General features: G+C 47.7%; 2 protein-coding genes across 3 annotated transcripts in view; both read right to left on the bottom strand.

Annotated features, from left to right (window-relative positions):
• Nucleotides 1-18,072, bottom strand: part of LOC137428074 (protein mono-ADP-ribosyltransferase PARP12) — a 1,016,466-nt gene that overhangs the window by 775,541 nt on the left and 222,853 nt on the right. The gene's annotated exons all lie outside the window — the stretch shown is intronic.
• LOC137428058 (olfactomedin-like protein 3A) overlaps nt 14,402-18,072 on the bottom strand; it is a 122,786-nt gene continuing 119,115 nt past the window's right edge. For both annotated transcript variants that reach the window (XM_068117999.2, XM_078776818.1), the window contains exons 4-5: nt 15,669-15,784; nt 14,402-15,568 (exon numbers count right to left, since the gene is read on the bottom strand). In XM_068117999.2, coding sequence (XP_067974100.2) covers nt 14,799-15,568; nt 15,669-15,784 — 886 coding nt within the window. In that variant the 3' untranslated portion in view covers nt 14,402-14,798. The remainder of the gene's footprint in view (nt 15,569-15,668; nt 15,785-18,072) is intronic.

The following is an 18,072-nucleotide window of genomic DNA, read 5'->3' as shown; positions in this document are numbered from 1 at the left end:
GCCTCAAAACTGCGTCAAGCGTAGGCATATGGGCCTCCACTACCCTCCAACCAAAAACGTATGTTGAGTCGAAGCCTCTTCTCTTCCATCTGAGTTCTGCCATCTCCAAAATTCCTTTCTCTTCCCCAATCCTACCACCCTCTCCCAACATTCTCCTGTCATCCTCCCACCTCATGGTTTTCTGAATTTTTATTTCCTCACCTTGTCTTCCCTCCCCCTTCCTGCATATGCAATAAATACATGACATGGTCCTTGCATCACAATTGGGCCTTATAAAAAGTTAATGCAAGCATCAGATCTGAGATTGACTGTTGTTATCATCTAATCTCCACCATTAGGTGGAAGGAGGTTATGTTTTCACCCGTTTGTCTGTGAACAGGATATCTCAAAAAAAAAAATGGACGGATTCGGATGAAACTTGGTGGACAGATTGGGTGTGTGACAAGGACAAATAGATTCGATTTTGGTGAAAATCTGAATACGTATTCGGATACGAGAAATATCTTACTATAATTCACCAAATGTCTGTCTGTCCGTTCGAAGGTACCGTAAAAACTGCTGAACCGAAAACTTTTTCCAAACGAAACTTTTGGGTGGATAATCCTGGGATCCCCAGGAGTAAAATAGGCTGTTTAGTTTTCCCAATTATTTCAGCTTTAGTCTCCAGCATTCTCAGGTTTGGACTCCCGCATAACATTCGCGCTCGCATGACGTTCATTGTGACGTCTTCTTACGTCGAGCAAGGGTACCTGCCCTACGGGCGGGGCTTCAATTGGGAGGCCCAAATGAAAAGGCTAAATATCAGAAATTGAAGGCTTTTATTTCTTTTAAACGATTTATATAAACATCCGTTAAATCTCGATCGGTGCAGTCGTTTGTGCGGCACCCGGGAAAATAACGTCATGCGGGAGCAAGTATCAGCAGGATGTGGCAGTGTGGGAGTCCACGTTTGCACCGATCGCTGCACCGTGTGCCGCACAAACGACTGCACCGATCGCTGCACGGCTGCATCGATCGGATGTGGCATGAAGGAGGATTTGCACTTCGGCATGAAGGAGGATCAGATCTAACAGATCGCTGTCTCCATCGATCTTGCCAAGGCCGTAACACCTATCGGCTCAAAATCCTTTTAACTGTTGATTTGGTACAGATACACGTTTCGGGAATTTGGTACACGTATCGGGAGTACATACGACATAGTGATTGTGAACATGATTATCGATCACGATCATAGTGTATCGATCACGATTTGAAACACGATGGAATAATATTTACCGATATGAACAGTGATGTGGCTTTTATTGAAATTCTAAAGATACTGTTGTGGCGGACACGATGGCTCGCTGGCGCGATGACATCATTCTGCGCACCAAGAGGGTGTCGGCCACGCCCGAGGGGTAGGCGTGGCCTCAGGATATACACGGGGCTCACAGCCCCGAGCACGGGAGTGCTATAGTTTGAGCCTTCGAATAAAGACACTTTTCGTTACGTACGTTGTTGCTTCCTTTATTGGCAAGACAGGTCGTGCGCATAGCACCGCACTACATTGGTGACCTCCGACTAGGTCAGCCGGCACTGACCTACAGAACGCGCCATGACAAGTAGCAACGCGGTAGCGGTGAAACTCCCTGAGTTTTGGGAGGCTCAGGCTGAGATATTGTTCATGCAGGCCGAAGCCCAGTTCAGGCTTCGAGGCATAATGGCGGACGAGACGCGCTATTTCCACGTCATCACCGCCCTCGGGCCTGGCACAGCCGCCCGAGTCGTGTCCGTCCTGCGGAACCCACCGGCCGACCACAGGTACGAGGCGCTCAAGCGTCACCTCATCGCCACGTTCGGCCTCACAGAGGACGAACGGGCCGACCGTCTCCTGGACCTTCCCAAACTCGGCGACACGCGACCATCGGTCCGAATGGACCACATGCTGTTGCTACTGGGGGACAAAGCACCGGATTTTTTTTATTCCGGGCGCTCTTTCTATGCCAGCTGCCGGCCCAGGTATGCCTCGCGTTGGCCGGTTCCAAAATAAAGGAACCCCGTGCGCTGGCCGTCGAGGCCGACAGGTTTTTCACGGCTTGTGAGACGCGGGCGAGCTTCGGTGCGGCCGTCGCGGATCTCGAGGCTGATGCGCAGGCACACCTCGGGGTTCCCGAGGCTGATGCCCATTCACACCGCGTGGCCGCCGCCACGCCCCGCCCACCACCACCGTGAAAACCGCGTCCACCGCCTTCGCCGCAAACCTGGTGCCATTTCCACGCCAGGTTTGGCCACAAGGCGAGGAATTGTCGCCCGCCGTGCTCGTTCGGCAAGTCGGGAAACTGCCAAGCCAGCGCTCGGTAGCGGCCCTGAGCGTCGGCCATTCTGGCAGCCTTCTTTTTATAACGGACACCTTGTCCGGGCGCCGCTTCCTATGTGACACAGGTGCACAGGTGAGCGTTATCCCTGCCTCTACGTCCGACAAGCGAACCGCGGGCCGGGGCCCCGCGTTGCTTGCAGCCAACGGAACACCCATATGCACGTTCGGGAAGCGCTGCCTCTCCCTGCGGTTCAGAGGGCAACGCTTCAAGTGGTCGTTCGTAACCGCCAGAGTGCCCATGGCATTGCTCGGTGTGGACCTCCTCTGTGCAAACGGGTTGTTGGTGGACGTAAAGCACAGACGTCTCGTCCAGGCTGAAACGTTCAGCTCGTTGAGCGGCTCACTGAGCGGCTCACCGAGCAGCTCGCCAAGCGGCTTGCTGAGCGGTTCGGTCCCGGCGAGGTTGGTTTGTACGCTTCCGGCAGCGGACGAGTTCACCCGCCTCCTCGCCAGTTTCCCGGCCCTCACGCGGCCCACCTTCTCAGTGGTCACTGAAAAGCACGGTGTGGAACATCACATACCCACCGTCGGGCCACCGGTCTATGCCGGGGCCCGCCGCCTCGAACCGACGAAGCTCGTGGTGGCGAGAGCGGAGTTCGTTATGCTGGAGCGGCTGGGCATCGTGCGGAGCTCCAAGAGTGCTTGGGCGTCACCGCTACACATCGTGCCGAAGCCTGGCAGGGGATGGCGGCCTTGCGGAGACTACCGCCGCCTCAACGATGCCACCACCCCCGACCGTTACCCGGTCCCTCACATCCAGGACTTTTCCGCCCGGTTGGCGAAAATGTCCTGCTTTTCTAAGGTGGACCTCATACGCGGCTTCCACCAGGTCCCCGTCAGGCCGGAGGACATCCCGAAGACGGACGTCATTACGCCATTCGGCCTTTTCGAGTTCCTTCGGATGCCCTTCGGTTTGAAGAATGCAGCTCAGGCGTTCCAACGTCTGATGGACAGCGTCTTGCGCGACCTGGATTTCGTCTGTCTACCTGGACGACATCCTCATCGCAAGCGCGTCCCGTGAAGAGCACCTCCGCCATCTCCGCACGCTCTTCGAACACCTGGGCCAGCATGGCCTGATCGTGAACCCCGCCAAGTGGCGGTTCGGCGTCGCCGAGACTGACTTTTTGGGGCGCCGCGTCACCAGGCACGGGGCCATCCCCTTACCAGCAAAGATGGAGGCGGTCAAGGGGTTTCTGCGCCCCCGCACGATCAGGGGGCTCCAGGAGTTCCTGGGCATCGTGAACTTTTACCACCGTTTCCTGCCCCGCATCGCCCAGCTCCTGCGCCCCCTGTACGAGGCCCTCCGGGGGAAGCCGGGCAAAGGTGACGTTGTTTGGACCGAGCGGATGGACGCGGCGTTCGCGGGCGCGAAGCTCGCCCTGGTTAACGCCACCATGCTCGCGCACCCGGCGCCCGATGCACCGATCGCCCTCACCACCGACACGTCGGACTACGCCTCCGGCCTCGAGGCGATCCGCTCGGCGCGGTGCACGAGCAATGCGCACCGCTCGCACCGCTCCGCACCGCTCGGCGCTCTGTGCGGTGCACGAGCAATGGGTGCATGGAGCTTGGCAACCGCTGGTGTTTTTCAGACGGCAGCTTCGCCCGCACGAATGCCGGTACAGTACCTTCGACTGAGAGTTGCTCGGGTTTCACCTGGCAGTCAGGCACTTTCGCCATCTGCTCGAGGGCCGTTCGTTCATGGCCTTCGTCGACCACAAGCCCCTGGTCTTCGCGATGGCCAAGGTCGCCGAGCCGTGGTCGGCCCGGCAGCAGCGTCACCTCTCGGCCCTGTCCGAGTACACAACGGACATCTGGCACGTCGCGGGGAAGGACAACCCGGTGGCGGATTGCCTTTCCCGGTCCGTCGCCCACGCGGTCCACCTCGGCATCGACTATGCCCGGATGGCGGCGGACCAGACCGCCGACCCCGACGTCCAGGCCTTGCGGACCGCCGTCACGGGCCTCCGCGTCACCGAGGTGCCGTTCGACGGCACGGGCATGGCCCTCTTGTGCGACGTTCGCCCCGGTTCGCCCCGCCCAGAGGTTCGCACGCTCTTCGAACGCTCGACGACCGCCCAGAGGTTCGCCCCGGTGCCGACGGCGCACCACGGGCACGCGCCCATGCACGTCGCCCCGGAGCTTCGCACGGCGGAGTATGTGTTCGTCCGACACGACGCCCACCGGACACCGCTGCGGCCCCCGTATGACGGGCCCTTCCGCGTGCTGGAGACCAGGGAGAAGCACTTCACCCTGGACATTGGCGGTACTCCTGACAGCGTTTCCGTGGACCGCCTCAAACCGGCCCACCTCGATGTGGACCACCCCCCACCAGTGGCTCAGCCCCCGCGTCAGGGCCGCCCCCCGGCGGGCGGACCCCCGGCACCGCCCAACGCCACCGGCACGCCGCCCCCCGGTCCCGCACCCATCCCAGGGGCAGCCGGTGGCAGCCCGGCATCCCAGACGCCGCCAGCCGCCAGAGGGCGCTTCGGCCGGGTCATCCGTTTGCCCCGCAAACTGACCCTTCAGGTGCGCGGGAATTCTGGGGGGGCGCGTGTGGCGGACACGATGGCTCGCTGGCGCGATGACATCATTCCGCGCACCAAGAGGGTGTCGGCCATGCCCGAGGGGTAGGCGTGGCCTCGGGATATACACGGGGCTCACAGCCCCGAGCACGGGAGTGCTTTAGTTTGAGCCTTCGAATAAAGACGCTTTTGGTTACATACGTTGTTGCTTCCTTTATTGGCAAGACAAGTCGTGCGCATAGCACCGCACTACACTGTTTAGATTTTGATGATTTGCGTGTGATTTGATTCAACGGATGTTTATAGGAATCGTTTAAAATAAAAAAAACCCTTCAATTTCTGATATTTTGCCATCGCCATATGCAGATTCGCCACGGACCCACGATCGATGTTTCTCCACGTGAACGTACCCGTTTGTTTGCGAACGGGTACGTTTTTCATGGAAGTCCTTCACGAACGTGCTGTCCATGTCTGACGTGCTACTGAAGGTGCTACAGGAATGTGGAATTTATTGGTTTCATGCTTTAGCATTCAGCGTATCTGCATTGCCTGTTTGCTTCTGGCCTCCCACCCGTGCGTAGCACGGGTATCTCACTAGCTTAATTAATATGTGATTCTTCACGATTGAGGGATGTGGCTAAAAACGATATATAGCATGATATTTTAAAAAGTTGTGGATGGATTGTGACAAAACTAGGTGGATGAGTTGGTTAGGCGACAAGAACAAGCTGATTGGATTCTGGTTCAGGTCCGAATCCATATCCGGTCTATCAGTGGGATACAAAACGTAAACTGTTCAGCCTGGTGGAGGGATGCGCTCTACCGAATGTAGTTATTGTGGTTGTATTTTTTGTCAATGAGGCTGTTTTAATTGAATATGTTGCGATTGTAAACTGTCACCAAAGTGCTTTATATTCAGGATGGTGTTGAATTAACAATTGCATGTGCATCCTTTGGAGGAACGTCACGCTGTGTGCTCCATCTGTTACCATTTGCTGTTGGATTTCAAAGGTCCCACGGCACTTTCTAAAAAAGAGTTGGCTATCGTGCACGGGTAACCTGGCCAAATTCCTACCCTAAGGTACAGGGGCATTACATCAGAAGCAGAGTCACCTGAGTGATGATGTGATCAGCCAGTCAAATTTACCAAAATCCCATAACACAATGCAATTTGCTGGAAATGGTGCAGGAGTTTTTTCAAATAATTATATATAACTACTCTTTTGGGTTGTCATAAAGGGTTTCTTTCTCGTCGACTTTACTTTGCTATATCTCCATAGTTGTTAAATCACATCAAATGCCTTTTTTCCTGTTATTCTTACAAAGGGCAAGATCTGTTACTTGCATTAAACCACAGCAAAGTTTACAATGGAATTCTCTGTGTAAACTTTCAGAAATAACTTGCTCTCCATCTGCACATCCTGTTTGTCTGAAAACATTTCCTGTAAAAAGACAAGTTATAGCCTGTCTGAATGGATGAATCAAGGGGCTGTATACGAATACATCTCTTTTGACCGTTTTTTGACACCTGTGACTCATCTCTGTGACTCTCGATGCCACTTTGCCTGACCCCACCCGAAAAAATACATGTGACTCTGTGAATGAGAGCAATGTCGCTTTGTAAACATTTTATCAGCTTTTTTTCTGCAAGTTGTTTTTTTTCAACTGACAGCTGTCATTGAGATAGTGTTGCCCTTCAGCTCCCTCCAAATTTTACAAACTTTTAGTTGACCTTCCTGCTTTCTCCATTTCATAAATGCCTCTCCTAGCTTCAAATTAATGATTTAAGCAGCACCTCTGCCATTTTTGGATGAATTCAACCGAAATCAAGGTCGTGTCTAAATTGCCATGTCCTGTTATCGTAAAGGAAATTCCAAGATGGCTGTGCCCATGAAGATGGTTTTAAGTGGATGTAGCTCCTACACACTCCCATTCCCCCTTTCCCCCCAGTGACACTCCAGGAAGCACCGCTCACTCCCAGACCCTAAAGCGTTCTGTACGTATTTTGTATATGGTCCCCAACAGCAGTTTAACGAATCATTATGTGAACACAAACATACTTGTTAAGCGCTGTCTGATTGACAAACTTGTGATTTGTTTTGTCATACCAATGGTTCGTTGTACCAAATTTTCATTGGTCTTCATGGCCTTGTAGCACATCTGCCTGCCGGACTCAGGTGGGTCTTTTGGGTCCTTGATTATAACGTATCCATGTTTCACGGCATTGAAAAGCAAAGAAAATATTTAACCTTTCCAAATTTTCCTTAATAACAATTTCTTTTGCATCAAGATGAAAACTGAAAAACTATCGAGTTTATTGTATTTTTTGTAAAAACAAGACCGAAAGTCTAACAGCGGCGTAGCCGGGATTGTAATATATTAGAAGTCAGGAGATGACGATGGTTCACGAGCGAGCGGTATTCATGACAAAGGTCAAAACCGACATTGAAAATATATAAATAGGAATGTATTATCTGTTATGAGACTAGTTAGCTACACAATACCGAAAATTCGGTTCGATTCCGACAACTTTGAAAATTTGACCTTTGTGACCTTGAAATGTCAAAACGAAGGTTACTGACCTTGAAATGAGATAGAAAATAATGTATAATCAGTTATGAGGTTAGTTAGTTACACAATACCGAAAATTCGGTTCGATTCCGACAACTTTGAAAATTTTACCTTTGTGACCTTCAAAGGTCAAAGGTGGAAGATTCTGAAATTTGTTGCAAAACTTGTATTCATGATGTATGTGATAATATAAGATCATGTACGACATTTCACCCTATCAGTAAGCGAACAATGTAATAAAACCATCAAAAATCGACTTTTCTAAATTTCGTGACGTTGTGACCTTGACCTTGGGGCGAAAATGAAAAATCGAGCTCCGTGGGGCTAGACACATGGCATTGGCCTAACCAAATATCGAAACCCCTGACAGATTCCACCAAACCCCTCGGAGAAGATGTAGCTTGAACTCGATTACCCCCTAAGAAGACATCTTTTTGGGGTGTGGCTCCGCCCACAATGGGCGCAATACGCCCACTCTCGGCAGGACACAACTAGATCATGATATCAACCTCCCACCCAAGTTTCAACAAGATCGGATGGCATCATCGGGTAGTTATGCTGCGGACAGACAGACAGAGACAGACACAGACGCACACACATGACGAATATAGTGGTCACTTGATAACTCGTGAACCAATTATACCCCACGAGGGTTGGGTACGTACCGTTTTGTTGGAAGAGACGTAACGTCTATGCTTTCGATATTTTATGGTCATTTTAACAATCGGTTTGTTTGTGTTTCACACTGAATGAAACACGTAAAGGTAGAGCATGGCGATTGTGATATATGACAGGTTCGACAATATATTCGGCATTAACGGCATATAAATCAAAATGGCGGTGCGTGGAGGGTCAGCCGCCGTACCGCAGTAATGCCATCTTGTAATCACATCACCCTGTCCTCAGCTCAGCACATCACCCTGTGGCCATATCCTCAGCTCTGATTGGTATACGTTTGAGGGGACATACATACATACAAACATACATACATAATACATACAGACGGACAAACTGTTCTAGACGGATTTGCCCTATGGGCTACGCCGAAAAAAAAATCCTATTAAAGAGAGCAAGAGTCAACATTCCTGCACAGTCGACATTCAACAACAGAAAACAACATTTATTTCATTCAGACTGCTGTGACACTGCTTTGAATCTGGGAGCAAGTTGTGCTATTATCGTAAACAATATTTCCATGTGCACGATGTGCTTGTCAGTGGAGTGCCAGGATTGATCATCTGACCTGACATTGGACCCGATTGAACATCATAATGCAGGAACAAAGAAAGTCTGGTAAATTCCAATAAATTCTTGTAAATTAGAATCCAATGTGGTAAAAATGGGTCAACCAAGAAAAATGTATACACACATGCATTGGATTTATTGATGTAGACATGGAAAGATACGACAATGAAGAATTTGCGATTAGACAAAATGTTTGTGTTGTTTGTTTTGTGTCTTGTCAAGTCTGAGTTTTATTCCTGAAAGAAATTGCAATAATAAACTGTCATCCGGTTCTCCGCTGGTCAGGTATTGCCTCACAAAGTGAATATTAAAAATCACATGCAAACATACAAAAAGAACAGGCCATTATGTACCAGAATCGTGGACAAATTCCAAACCCGGAGTCCTGCTGTGAAGACGAGAGCAAAACAACCCAATCTGTTCTTCGTCCAGCAAACAGTTTCAGCAGAATCGACTCCATCAGTAAAAAAAAAAAAGGGCCTCGTGTGTTGTTGATCATATGGGAAATACATCCTGACAAATAAGTGCTGCGCTGATCTTCCACAACCAAAATAATGACACTCAAATAAATGGGTAACAATCCAGAGTATTGCAGAGAAATGCAACAGAATAAAAGATGCAGTTTGTCAATGTAAAAGAAGAATCATTTCTTCAGTCCATGGTGTCGGTGCCATTACTGTCGGGACTGCTGCTGGGGTAGAACACAGTTTGCACAGAACAAGCAGGGACATGATGATCAACGACAACTTTGGACAATGTGGAGAATATCTAAAAAGGAGACTGGCATAAATGACGGGTGGGCTTGGGATCCGCTCAGCGGTTAGGGTGCCGGCTTGGGATCCGCTCAGCGGTTAGGGTGCCGGCTTGGGATCCTAGGATCCTGAGTTTGAATCCCGGTCGATCGTTTAATTAATCCCGGAGGGTTTGACTCAGCCTGTCATCCTTCCGAAGTCGGCAAATTGAGTACCAGCTCACTGGTAATTGGGGCACTGCATCAGCGGCACAAACGAGCTTCCAGAGAAATGATGCAACCAGCAGCATACAAAACAACAACAACCCTACCGAAAGACACAGGGATTTCGCAGGGAGATCAGATATCGATCGCTATTCCACAATTTCAGTTTAAACGGATGCTTATTTCTGTGTTGGTCCTGGAACCTGGTCGCCCCCCAAACAGCAAACACAAATGGTGCTTAGTCAGGGCCCTTAGGGATATTTTGGGGCCGTTTGGTTCAAATTCTTCCAAAAGCACCAAATTTGGCCCAGATGTTGCCCATGCCATACTCTTTCGATTTTTGACGGGCGCCAAAACTGGCGCCCCCCCCCCCCGGGGGGCCCCATATTGGCGAAATACTAAATTTCCGCCACCCGGATTAGAGGAAAATCAGTTAAATAACCAAAAGGGTTGGAATCATGTATGATACCACTTTTCAGGGGTTTTCGAGGTCGAGGAATCCAATTATGATGTTATTTTGATGATTCGAGGTCAAGGTCAACCCTCAAGGTCATCTTAAAGGTCATTTTTGAGTCAAACATGTCGGTTTTTGAGTTTTTTTGTCAAGATTTACGCGAGGTTCACCATTTTATGTTTCTGGGTTGGGTAATCGAACTCTGACCTTATTTTTGACAATTAGAGGAAATATTTACATGTCTATTTCCTAATTTTCAGGCATATGCAGTTCATCAGTCTAATTACAAAGGTACGGATTTTGATGTTTTATGAACTGTATGCCATATCCTTGTGTTTAATTTTTGTGCGATCGTGATCCGGGTTCATGTATACATGATTGTATACATGTCATAAATATGACGTCATAGGTCATGTGACCTGGCGGCCATATTGGAAACCTTAAAAATGGATCCCTGCCTTCATTTTTCGATCGATTCATTTTGAACTTTGACCACTTATAGTACGCCATGTGATTGGATGCATATCCTAATTATGACGTCATAGGTCAGGTGACATGGCGGGATGGACCGGTATGGTCCCCGGATCATACCGCCCTTGGCGCCCATCAAAAATCGAAAGAGTATGGCATGGGCAACATCTGCGCCAAATTTGATGCTTTTGGAAGAATTTGAACCAAAATATCCCTAAGGGCCCTGACTAGCTGTGGTGAAGAGATGTATGCCCTGCCAACATCTAAATGTGCTCTCCAGATGTGCACATGAACGAGGGGGGGGGGGGGGGGGGGGGATCTCTGCCAGGTCTTTTGTGGTTTTTCCAGAGAAAGAAAGCATTTACCGCAAAGTGTTTTCATCGTAATGCATTTTTGCTGCTGCTGCTGTTGTTATTGAATTATTTTTGTAGTTGGGGCCAAGAAAGTCTCCACTCCATGCTTGCTTGCTATCACTCTGGCTTAAGATCTTTCAACACTGTCATACACATTCTTTTGCAACTTAAAGTGTACAAACCTGGCGTAAGTGTCAAGTGACAGCAGTTGGTTGCATGTGAGAATGATCAAGATTGTGGACCAGTTAATGGCCATTTGTAAACTCATTGCACCATTTAAGCACAACTTCATGAAAGACATGGATCACCAAACTGTGCAGTCTCTTGTGACTATCCACTGTTCTGAAGTTCTCGCTGACATGATGGGCCACCATCGTGGTTTAACTCAGAATGCTTTGAGGAGTGTTGATGTCACTTATTGTTTTACTTTCTCAGGGTAAATAATACCAATTCACATCATTTGACCATTGAGTACTTTTATATTGGAACATGTGTGGGGTATGTAGTAGTTAGTATATGGTAAGGCCTTAGCATGGACTGCCTGGTGGCATAGGATAGTTCATATTTTTTTTTGCCTTCAACAAGGACTTCGCATTGAGGCTAAGCTTGTCCTGTTTTTGTATGTTATACAAAGGTGGTGTCGTAATTCTATAGAATAGGGGTGTCACGTGATCTGTCCTTGTCTGAAACTGCACGGGCCAGGCAAAGAAAAGTGAAGGGACCTTCGATGGTAATTGATATGATGTCACTCAAGCATGAGACATGTTAAAGTTTGCATCATTCTGTCCCCCTTCCAGCATCGGTACGGGCCCGACCATGACGTCACTATGGGTTCTGTTAATGTCATCACCTGGAGCAGGCCTCCAGGAGGACCCTCTCACTGCTGCAATGAAGCTTGCTATTGGCCAGACACCCTGGGAGAAGCACTGCAATTGACCGGAGCTGGAGGCCATGTCCTAATTGGGCCGGCGGTAGGCAGGTGCCATCTGAGTGGCCGCACCATTGTCATGTGAGGCACGAGATGTTGAGAGAGGAGAAGGAGAGCTATGTTAGCATATAAGAAGTGACTTTCTCTCTCTTTCGCCTTGGACCTTGGTTAAATCCGGACACTCTCTCATTGGCTGTGGATATTCGTTGGTGCCAGAGCTCTGTTCTTCTGTCATGTATGTTTTTCTGTGCCACAAGCTCTGCCGGTGTTGTTCTGCTCTGCTCTACTCTCCTCCTGTTCCCTCCAGGACATTTTAAACTTGTTAAACAAGATCCTTCGTAGGTTTGTCAGTGATTGCATATATGAGTGTGTATCCAGGCTAATATGTCATTTTATTGTTATACAGGTTGGGTCAACTCATCAAGACCGGGTTATTTAAATTAAGAAAAACATGAAGAGTGCTGTGTGGAGATGTAACAAAAATTAACTTTGGGGTGCAACATGGCAATGATGAGCCAAATTGCCTCCTTATATCTGTATTGCTATGTCGGGTGGGGCAGTGATATGTAGAGCCAGCTAGATCTGAATAGGTAACGTGCTTCGTCTGTTGCGGTAAGGAATCTGCCCTGTAATAAGTTTCATGTGTAGGCGTTTTGTCTGTTAAGAGTACCTGTGAACATATCAGGATGTTCGAGTGATAAGTAGAGTAGGGATTAAAGATTAACGCCCCTGTATGTCACACCTGGTAGCCAAACCGTTGTCCCATATGGCAATGCACACCTGTAGACACGTAGTTAGGTAGCGCAACATTAAATAATTCCCTTCCCTGACATGACTTCGGAAGGAACAGGCAAGGAAACCAGGCCAGGACACCGCCGATGATGGCCACCGCCACCTACACCTCCGGTAGGCCTATCCACCTCGGGTAGCACGTGCTATGACCACGCTACAGGGAATGGGTGTTGGGGTGGCGCGGTAGGCGCGAACCTCCAGCCAACGAATCGGTGGAAGGCACTGATTGGGTGGCGCACGAGGGCTGACGTCACTACCGCGGGAAGGTTATTTAAGGGAGCGCCGAACGCCATTTGCGCTCTTGTGGTTCGTGCTCTTGGAGATCCAGCAGTTCGTAGCACGTCGGGTTTTTCTTGCTTGCGCAGCTTCCTCTGGCAGCACGTCCTTCCCTGGCTGTCGTGTGCGATCAGTGCTCTGAAGCTTGGAGTGGTGTACGGACCTCACGGGCGTTGGCTTGCCATCTGCGTGTGCTTGGAGCGGTGCTCGGTGCTGTGGTGCTGGAGCGAGGGACCTCATGGGTGCATCAGGGCCGAACGGAGCCGTGTTGGACGGCGGACAAGACAAGACGAGGGACAGATAAGGCCGCACGCACCATTTTACATTTTACATGACGAGACAATTATTTTCCTTTAATCCATTCCTGTGCCTGTTGTTGAGTCTGGTGTGCGGGATCCCGATTTAGGACATTTTATTACCGGAGCGTATTTCCCTGTCCCGCGATTCCTTGTAAATAAACCCTTGCATCATTTTCCATTCCCCGCAAATCTTGTGTCCGGTTGAGTTCGTTCGCCTTCCACAGCTATGTGCTTTTGCCGCAGCTTCCACCTTCCTTCTTCCTCCCGCGCGACCATAGTAAAATCCGTATTGGTTGTTGCCTCCGAATAAAACCGTTTAGGCTTATCCGCGGTCTGTGGTGTTAACCGGAGTCGCACGACAGTATTTAAGGTTGTACAGGATCGTGCGCCACTTGTTTGTTACATCAGTGTAGTCCCATAGAGACTGTTGTTGTTGTATAGCCCCTGGCAGTTCTCTTGAACAAGCCCACTGCATGGAGACAGCCAATCAATCTCCCAGGACCCAGATATACCCCACATTCAGGATGGTGCACCCCCACCTTCACAAAGTCAGGGCAACGACAGAGTTAGGGAGTTAGAGTGGGAGAGAGAGAGAGAGTGAGAGAGAAAGAGAGAGATAGAAGAGACAGAGACAAGAGGGAAAGGGCCGGTCCATGGGGACCGGTCGGCTCTCTGACCGTGACCGTGCTGCCCTGCGAATCCGGGCAGTAGGAAGAATGGTGAAGATTTGGCCCCCGACTTTCGTTGGGGGGTACAACCACTGCGAAGAGGCATCCCCGATTGTTGTCCATAGAGACTGTTGTCCCTTTGTATAATAATTCTAAATCTGGATATGGAAAATAACGAAGTGCAATAGGTTTGATTACCAACAGAGAACATTTACCTTCAAATGCCCAGCCGGAGTCCAGGCTCTGCACTTCTTCCAAAGTTATTTCCTGTTTTTTCATCACTTTTATTAATGTTTCTTTTGTTTCCTTATAATCGGACTGGGGTAAGCCCATGCCCAGTAAAGGATCGCCTCTGCTTGGATGTGCGATCGCCTCCAAATTGGTATTAAGCCGGTCATCCACGAAGCAACTGCTTCGGCGTTTTGCAGCTCCTCACATGACGCATTACTAACGGGCCGTGGCATGGGAATACCATATTTATATGGACCAAAAACAAGGGAAGACCATAAACAAGACCATATTTATATGTTCTCCAATAAAGTTCCACATCGAGCTTGAAATGCCCTTGTATATGATTATAAAATAATCACGTAAACTACTTGCAAGATATCCACCACAATTTATGAGCATTTGATCAGCAAAATAAACCTATAATACAAATACGTACATTTACATAATGCGATGCGAAATGTTTTATATTACTAGTGATCTGCAGATCACGGTATACGTAGACTTGTGTACTAATCCAGGACTTGATGCTGTTGCCATTACAATAAATAACATCAACAGCAAATATTACAAGCCTTCAGAAAATTTTAACCATTTATCGATTTCATGCTCCCAAACATTCTTGATAAAAACAAACTGGGTCATGGTGAAACAACGGGTGTACAGGTAACCTCCAATCATTGTTGGTTCCCCTGCTGCAGCTTGTATAGAAGCTGGTGTCCATCGGCCCAGGAATAAAGTTGCTTTTCTCGCATATTATAAAGCATTGAGGAATGTGTCTCAGATGTGAACAAATACGGAAAGGCTAATGACATATTTTCTATCTCCTTGTCGTTTGATGGATTGAAAACACATGATACGACTGTTTTGTCAATTTCAGAGTATGCAACGTAGAGTGTGCCACAGATGATGAATGCTGCCTGTGCATCACGACTGTCACAAGGCGTCATCCAGGAGTCCAGAATGGCAAGTGAGCGATTATCCAGGTGAGCCAGCACTATGTGGCGTTGCTCAATTGGAGCCTGTGTACCATATATGGCCCAGAGGCCATTTTCATCTATAGTCAGAGAGACAGTGGTAAAAGGAGCTAGTTCAAAGGGTGGTAAGGCATCAGGCAACGAGACTCGTCTTAACACCACACCCGTGCGGATATCAATTCGAGCTATCTTAGCAACGGTGTCATTTTCGCTGGCATAGAATGTGCCATTGTTCACTGCATTGCCCGTGCCTTTCCAGCCAACCTCCAACTCGATGGTCCTTGGTGGTGGTCGAGAGCTGGTGCCGACAAAGACCTTCATGGTGTTGAACTCAATGATTTCTTTGCTCGCTGTGCCACTCAACAAGTACACTTTGTTTGTAATGGAGTCCCGCAACCAGGATCCATGGAGCTGGCCTGACTTCTTCACAGTTTTCACCGCTTTGATATCAGTTAGTTTGCGATCACATTCTGGAAAGCAGCAACATCAGTACACACAAATTAAAATTTGGCACAATGTTTATGTTATCCTTTTCATTGGCTATATTTCACAGACAAATTTTTATTTTACCTGAAGTCCACCGCTTCACAGTTGGTGCCAAAGTGGTTGGAAGAATAGTGGTTGTCAGTTTAGCTTCCTCTATGTCTTCGTCCAATTCATGCGGATTTTGTCTCCTTCCTTGGACACTTCCAAACACACACACACACACACACACACACACACACACGAAGCCAAGAAAATAGTTTGGTTGCCTGAACATAGTCAAGTTTATATCGAGTTCATTGGATGGAAAAATTTTCATTGATGCAAGTGAAGTTGATGCTTTTCCCACATTTTAGAATGAGAAGTGGCATGCACTCACTGTATGCAATCTCTTCAAACGTTTATGTTTTGGAAAGCTATCAATTCCTCCAAGCACTAAGCTTCATAATATGATCCACCTGTCTTCATTCATCAATTGAAACAAACAAATTCAAACAGAAACAAGAAAAAGAGCAATCAGAGATTGCAAACCCTTGCCAGGATGTATTTTCAGTGGTTGTTAAGGCTTTTCTGTTAAAACAAATATGGCGGCCGAACCACGTGACAGATGACGTCATCATTATTTTTTTTATAAACTAATTTATTCCTACATTATGCTCAAGAAATTTCATCTTTATCGGATGAAGTTTTGAAATTGTCGAATTATGACGTCATAATGGAGGCAACTATGACATCATTATTAACATATTTTATTCCCCATGGAGAGGTCTTTACAATGAGCCATATCTCAATTTTTTCTATTAAGCGCTTTCGGAGATATAGAGGTGCAATTTTCTTTCGGTTTTTCCAAAATGGCGGCCGAACTACGTGACCGATGACGTCATAATTATTTTTTTTCGCCTCCAGTTTATGCCGACATGGTGCTCGAGAAATTTCGTCTTGATCGGATGAAGTTTTTTCTTGTCGAATTATGACGTCATAATGGAGGCACCAATGACATCAACATTAACATATTTTATTCCCCATGGAGAGTTCTTTACAATGAGCCATGTCTCAATTTTTTCTATTCAGCACTTTCGGAGATATAGAAGTGCAAAAGATTTCGGTTTTTCCAAGATGGCGGCCAAACCACGTGACCGTTGATGTCATCATTATTTTATTTTTTTCTCCATCAGTTTATGCCGACATGGCGCTCAAGAAATTGCATCTTGATTGGATGAAGTTTTGTACTTGTTGAATTATCAAATTATGATGTCATAATGGAGGCCTTGGGCCGAGAGAGTTAAAAATTGGGCACAGTCTATTCCAGGGCAAGACAAATATGTGTGTAAAGTTTGGCGATTCTATGTGCAACGGTGTAGACGTAGTACTGCGCACAAACAGACAAACAGATGAAAAATCGGTCATAGACCGAGGACTTGCCGGAATGTACTTTTTTTTTTTGATTTTTCCAACCACTCCCCGCCATCACGGTCATCTCTCCAACGCACAATCCCACGAGATATGCGGAAAGGACGACCCAAAACCAATTATCTTTTTAAGATTTGCTTTTGTTGAGGCTTTTGTGTTAAAACAAATATGGCGGCCAAACCACATGACCGATGACGTCACCATTATTTGTTTTCTAAACTAATTTATTCCTCGACCGTCCTCAGTCTTATGCTCAAGGTTTTTCATCTTTATCAGATGAAGTTTTGTACTTGTCGAATTAAGACGTCATAATGGAGGCACCTATGACATCATCATTAACCTATTTTATCCCCCATGGAGAGTTCTTTACAATGAGCCATATCTCAATTTTTTCTATTCAGCACTTTCGGAGATATAGAGGTGCAAAGTTTTTCGTTTTTTCCAAGATGGCGGCCGAACCACGTGACCGATGACGTCATCATTATTTTTTTCTCCACCAGTTTATGCCGACATTGCGCTCAAGAAATTGCATCTTGATTGGATGAAGTTTTGTACTTATCGAAATACCGAATTATGACGTTATAATGGAGGCCTTGGGCCGAGAGAGTTAAAAATTGGGCAGAGTCTATTCCAGGGCAAGACAAATATGTGGTAAAGTTTGGTGATTCTATGTGCAATGATGCAGATGTAGTGCTGCGCACAAACAGACAGACAGACAGACAAACAGACAAACATTTTGGTTTCCGGTCTTGCTGGCGAGGGTTCGTTTATTCTCAGCTCTCCATGCTATCCATCGAAATCGAAGTTAAGTAATTGTTCCCATTTGTATTTTCGTTATAACTATTTATTTTATGGTGTATATATTGTCTCCTGACGAAGATTTTCGGTGCAAATCTTTCATACCTGTATTGATAATCGTGTTAATTCGGGTCGTGTTTTGAGGCCTTGTAGTTGTACAGTGAACACTGTACAACCTTGAGGCTTTGTTTTTCTCTCAGCGGTCCGTGTTTTTGTGATCCAATAACTTTCGTTCTCTGTTTTCCCAATCTTTTCACCCCATAGCCCTCTTCCTTGTGTAAAT

Source organism: Myxine glutinosa, chromosome 1 (assembly GCF_964187855.1).
Source record: "Myxine glutinosa chromosome 1, kmMyxGlut1.1, whole genome shotgun sequence".
Lineage (NCBI taxonomy): Eukaryota > Metazoa > Chordata > Myxini > Myxiniformes > Myxinidae > Myxine > Myxine glutinosa.
This window is presented reverse-complemented; position numbering and strand designations above follow the sequence as displayed.